This window comes from Magnolia sinica, chromosome 6 (assembly GCF_029962835.1).
Source record: "Magnolia sinica isolate HGM2019 chromosome 6, MsV1, whole genome shotgun sequence".
NCBI lineage: Eukaryota > Viridiplantae > Streptophyta > Magnoliopsida > Magnoliales > Magnoliaceae > Magnolia > Magnolia sinica.
The window spans coordinates 105,194,689-105,200,758 of record NC_080578.1 but is presented as its reverse complement, the minus strand read 5'-3'; the positions used below and the strand labels follow the sequence as shown (position 1 = coordinate 105,200,758).

Sequence of the window (6,070 nt, the reverse complement as noted above, 5' to 3'; positions counted from 1 at the left end):
TGACAGAGAGCATACACAGTGTGAAGTAAGTTGCTGACGTCTCTTTATCCTTTTTTAATCAAAGTGGTAATGACTTGTGCATTTAAAAGCTGATACTTGCATTCACCTGTCAGGGAATTTTCAATTACCAGTATGACGGGAGGTTACAGGCGAGTCTTCCAGCAGCCGATTGATTTTGAATGGTATTTATGTAGTTTCATCCCAGCTCAAGTTCTCTTCCAGCTGCTGTTGCCATTGTTGAAAATGGCAGGTTTATGGAAAACAAGGTGTTAGATGGCTTTTGCTTTATGTTGTGGCAGGGAAGTGCTCAGGTATACTGATTGCAATGTATCCTTGGCGGAGACAGATTTGGACATTATTGCTAAATCAAGACCTGCCAATATAATTGAAGAGCCTTTTGCTGATGGAAACGAGCCCAAGACTCTTTCCAACAACTGTGTGAATGAATTGGAGAATTTAGGGAACAGGAGAATGAGTTTGGCTGGTGATCATGAGGCTAAGAATGAAATAGAGAAGTTGCCACAAGTAGAGTCCATTTGTAGCTCTGATGCTCAGCCTCCCCAGATGGCGTTGAAATTAGGCTTCACCTTGCCAGCATCCAGCTATGCCACAATGGCCATAAGGGAGCTGCTGAAATCGTCCACCTCAGTATGCATCTTTTTCTTTGGAAACTCGTGCATTTACACTGTCGTTATAAGCCTGACTTGAGACTACGGGAATTCAGAGCTAAGCAATGTTGTCATAATCGTTATCATATCATAAATTGTAAAGGGGTCTGAATCATATCGTATCGTATTGTAAATCGTAAGATTTTTTCAGATTTTCATAAAACATGTCATAAAAAATATAAAAATTGTATACAAATAAATAAATATTTAAAAAAAAAAAATTTTATTTTAAAAGAAAACAAAAAAACACACATCAATCATCCATTTTGTCATGAATATGCAAAAAACAAAAAGATGTATCATGTATATATCATGTCATAATCAAGTTCAAACAATAATCCCTTTTCCCATCCCATGTGCATGTAAGTTTTCTGTATAATTCAAAAAAGAACACTTTCCCCATCCCTATTTACATGTATAATGCTCTATTCACTTGTTTCTATAATTCAAAAGGTAAATAAAAAGTCCAATCAAATCTAATCTTCCCCGGTTGCCCCATCCTCCTCATCACCAATGACGTCAACATTATCAACATCATCTTCATATTCAGAATTTGATATTGAAATAAACTCATCTTCCTCCACTTCTACCACTTTCGCTTTTCTCTTCGCCTTCCTTTGAATTGCAAGTTTTCTAGGACCTACAAAATAGTTATTGCAAAATTCATTATAATATAAGTTATTAATTAATAATTATAAAACTACACTACAGGATTAAACAATAAGAATACGAGTCATACCATGTCGCCCATCCAGTTTTGATGTGGATCTGCCTACACCTTGCACATCCCCAAGCCTTCAGTAAAGTATTCACCTATGTCCATACAGGCGTTATCTGTAGGAAGTGCATGATCCTCTTTCTCCGTGATTCATTCATCATCAGATTCCATAAATGATAAACATATAGGATCAAGCCCTTGGTCCTCCACTCTCTTTGCATGATGGACTTCGAGCTGGAGATTATATTTTACAAAGACGAGTGCATTCAATCTTTGTTGTTCAAGTCTATTCTTCTTCTTTGAATGTATCTGCAAACCCATGAACATAATAATATAAGGCTATCAATCGCTAAAGAATTCATAAGTTGATTAATGAATTCAATAATGTCTCACCTGCTCAAAAGTGCTCCAGTTGCGCTCACAACTAATAGCTCTATATGTCAAACTTAAAGTACGAGTAGCCAGCTTTTGCAATTCTAGACACCCATCTCCGTAACTCTCCCACCACAGACCTAAAACGCAATCATATGTAATTTATATAAACAATATGCACACAGTCAAACTCAAAGAAGCACTATATGTCAAACTTAAAGTATGAGTAGCCAGCTTTTGCAATTCTAGACACCCATCTCCGTAACTCTCCCACCACAGACCTAAAACGCAATCATATGTAATTTATATAAACAATATGCACACAGTTTGCTCATAAAGGATAACCCTCTGCCTTGAATCAGGGACCATTCTTTCAATTCAATCATATAGCCAGTTTTAATTTCTAAATCCGGATGAAAATTGTCATCATACTGAAATATCGGATTTAAGATATAAAGGATAACCCTCTGCCTTGAATCAGGGACCATTCTTTCAATTCAATCATATAGCCAGTTTTAATTTCTAAATCCGGATGAAAATTGTCATATAGCTGAATATCGCTTATTCACCTCTCCCAAGTTTTTTGCTATGGCCTCTTTCGCCCGATCCATCGCTTCATAAATATATCCCATAATCGGCCTCTCAACCGAATCAACATGCCGTAGCATATTGACCAATGGGAGAGTGGTCTTTAGGCAAGACTTGATAGATAGCCAAAAATCTACATTGGCCAAAACTATGTCTTAAACATGTTCCCCCTTTGCAGTCTTGGAAAAGCTGCTACCTTTCCTTTGTTTTGGAGGTAAACATCGACCTCAGGCCAATTCTATTTTTATGAATGCTTTTTAAAGTTAAGTAATACGTAGCAAACCATGTTACAGCCGGTCAACTCCCTCTTTGTGCATTCAAGCTTGCATGACCGTTGTTTATTCGATTCATCCAATTTTGATACAACCTTGCAATGAGATATCCATCATTTATAAATCAGTTACTTCATTTTCATTTTTGGCATGCAGGCTGCTTATCAGAAGACACTAAACCCTTGAAAGCAGCTGCCGGTCCTAATGTTGCATTGAGGGCCATGGCACACTTAGAGTGGATGATCCAATCATAGTTTCTGGTAAACTTCTTCCTTGCAAAAATACCAGCGTATCTCACTTCCTGTTTCTCATACAATCGTTGTGAAAGGAACATTTTATGCATCCTTTCTCACATTGCTTCCTGCATCCTAAAAAAATGATCTGCTAATTATGGATCCAACTGAACTGCATTCTTCCCTATTTATTCAGAGATCAAAAAATGTCTTCTTGGGAAGAGCTGGTGTATGCAGTACCATTTTCTTCTTCTACACTGTTGTGTCCCCTGCACATTAAAATGCCAATTCTACCATTGAGGTCTTTATCGACAGTTATTCATGGAGTGTTCAAAACAGTGTCCAAGATTCTTTCGCCATGCAATCATGAGAATTCATGTTTCGGATATGGTTGAATAAACATGATTTGTCGTAGGACCAATTTAGAAATTGCATGATTAGGCATCACATCCAATTTAAGTGGTGTCAGCTTTCTTGTTGAAATAGGCCTTCTAATTGAACCTGTGGAGAAAGTCAAAGTTTGCCAAACTAGCTCTAAATGGCAAGCGAGTGTATTTAGGCCTGCAAATTGGGTTCAGTGAACCCAACTGACCTAGCCCGAGTTCAGGCCTGGTTGTGTTAGGGTTCTTGGGTTGGAAAACTCCAACCGATATTAGTTTGGGTTGGGTTCGCATTGAGCAAATTCAGGTTAGGTTGGGAATAGTCACATGTTTTGGTTGGGTTGGGTCAGTTTAGGAATTCCTGTTGGGTGCCTCGGATTACAGGTTGGGTCCTCTTGCGATCTTGTCAGGCTCAGGTTGATCCTCAACCCAACCTAACCCGATGCAGCGACTGAATTGAGCAAAACAGCCATTTTGCCAATTGTCATTCTGCTTGATGCAAATATAATTTCGAATGCACCCTGATGCATCTAGTTGTCTGAGATAGCCAGCTAGTACAGAATCATGCTAATTGTTTCATAGGAAATATGAAACCTAGTATGTGCTTGTAGAAATACAACACTCTATGGACGCCTCAAAATGCCTGTGGCATGGTCCCTCACCATGTACTAATCTCAGCTAAGTGTTTTATGGTTTTGGAACTGATTATATTCAATTTATGTTGATTATTTCATGTTTCTAATTGCTTGAGGAAACGGCAAAATGGTTTTGTTTTTTCTGTCAATCATTGAATCATCTGAGGAAGTTATTACTCTTATACATTTTGAGGTTGGCCCATGAAATCAGTTGAGCATTTGTTTTCTAAGAATTCCAGTTGGATTAAGATATGAGTGGATCTCCACTGTCCTTCCAATCTCTCTAAAAGCAGGTCTCTGTTTTGGCTTTGTTTTCGGAAGTGTCCTCAGGAGATGGTACAGGGATGGAGCTGGTAGGACGATGTATGAATCTGGACTGTCCATCAAGTCGACCCATCATTCAAAATTCACACTTGCTGGATAGTCCTTGTCATCAAACAAACAAATGTGTTTAGATGACACTAAAAACATGTATAGGGTTGAGATTGATCGAGAAATTGTGCTGAAAGTCATTGGTAGGCTTATTAGTTTTGTTTTTAATTGTGGGCCATCCACGAGAGGGCCTACTAAATAAATGGCTCTGATTCATTCACTTCCCTCCCCTCTAAGGTGAAGAAGGGGCTCTATCACATTCTGGTTCCACTGCTTTAACAGTATCATTTTCCACAACAATTGCATTTCCATCTCCCATCTCCCATGGCTATACTCCAAGTTCATATTAAAAAGCCAATATAATCAATGTTTTTAAGTCGACTTGACTCGATCAGATTTCATTGAGACTCAGTCATGACTTAGTTGGGATGGGGTTGACTCGTTAAAACACGACTTGATTTTCCCAGGTTGTACACTAGTTGTAAATTTAAATGAGTTTGAATTGTCCATCAGTGCCTAATAGAATTTCCATGTTGTGGATGAAGTTCTCTATTAGTGCTTGATAGAGAACTTGTTGTTCATAAAGTTCGTTGAGGTGGGCTGTATGGTTAGGCTGCTGTCATGGACGAGATTTCCTATAACCCCCATTACTGGGCTCCCTGTAAACGAAAGCTTATGGGACCCACAATGATGCATGTATGCCACCCATATTTTGGGCCAGTCATGTTAGGATGTGGGTTCAAAAATGATGTAGCTCCAAAACTCCAGTGGGCTGGACCATAAGAACCAGTGGGAAATGAAGTAAGGACCACAAGAGCCAGTGGGGATAGAACACCCACCATTGAAACCTGGATCAGGCTGATATTTGTATTCTCTTCATAATAGTGAAAATCACCTCATGAACATGTTGGATAGCATATACACATTGCTGGTGGCCCCAAAAAGATTTCAATGGTGGGATTTTCATCTGTTTTTTTTTTTTTTTTTGACACATTTGAGTAGGCTATGTCCTAACATGAGTTGGTGAAATCGATTGGGAAAGTAGATGTCACGAATTGTGGACGACCCAGGGAGCTTTTGATTATGGATGCAACAACCCACCAAACCTCCCAAATTGGAAAATCCTAGCTGTCAAATCTTTTATATATATATATATATATTGAAAGCACATTTTGGCAATTCTCTTCCTAATCAAGTTGTTAAATCTCAACAACGAAAGGCTAAGAGCTACAAGCAACAAACCCGTCCCCATGTGTACAAACCGAGAGCGGATTAGGTGAGAACCCGGCCTCACTCAAGACGTGCGGCCCTCACTGAGGGCCCTGCCTTGATGTGTATATATATATATTCTGTATCCAGGCCATCCATCCGTGGGGCCTACCTTGATGTATATATTTTGTATCCAGGTCAACCACCTTATCCCAAAAAATGAACAAGAACCAACTCTCAGGTGGACGATAGTCTGGGATATTCTAGGTACCAGTGGTGATTGAACACCCTACCATTAAAAACTTCTTAGGGCTCACCTTTATGTTTCCCAAGTGTTTATTTATCATCCAATCCGTTCATAAGGTCAAATAAGCCTAGGTGAAGGGAAATCGATCGAAAACTCCTGTGACTCATTAATGCTTGGTCATCACTGTTCATTAGAGTATGGTCCACCTAAGTTTGGATCTTCTTTATTTGTTGGATCATGTCTTAAAATGATCTGACAAAACAGATGGATGGAATGGATTAAGAATAGATACATCAAGATGGGCCCTACAGTAAGGACTGCAATGTCTTAGGTGAGGCCCGGGTACTTAATCTGCGGGAGCGGATTAGGTAAAGAC

The 6,070-nt window shown here is 39.1% G+C and overlaps 1 protein-coding gene across 4 annotated transcripts in view; it reads left to right on the top strand.

The window, feature by feature from the left end:
* Positions 1-4,522, top strand: part of LOC131249430 (multisubstrate pseudouridine synthase 7) — a 30,296-nt gene extending 25,774 nt beyond the window's left edge. Inside the window, exons 17-21 of one of the 4 annotated variants that reach the window (XR_009172836.1) lie at positions 1-25; positions 114-182; positions 300-648; positions 2,775-2,878; positions 4,197-4,522. The exon at positions 1-25 is cut by the window's left edge and continues 13 nt beyond it. Coding sequence is in view for 1 of the 4 variants with exons in the window: in XM_058250222.1 (XP_058106205.1) it covers positions 1-25; positions 114-182; positions 300-648; positions 2,775-2,804 (473 nt within the window). In the remaining 3 variants the exon portion in view is untranslated. Of the gene's footprint in view, positions 26-113; positions 183-299; positions 649-2,774; positions 3,170-4,159 lie in introns of those variants that run through there. The other 3 variants (XR_009172834.1, XR_009172835.1, XM_058250222.1) reach the window with 3 other exon arrangements.
* Positions 4,523-6,070: the final 1,548 nt, after the last annotated feature.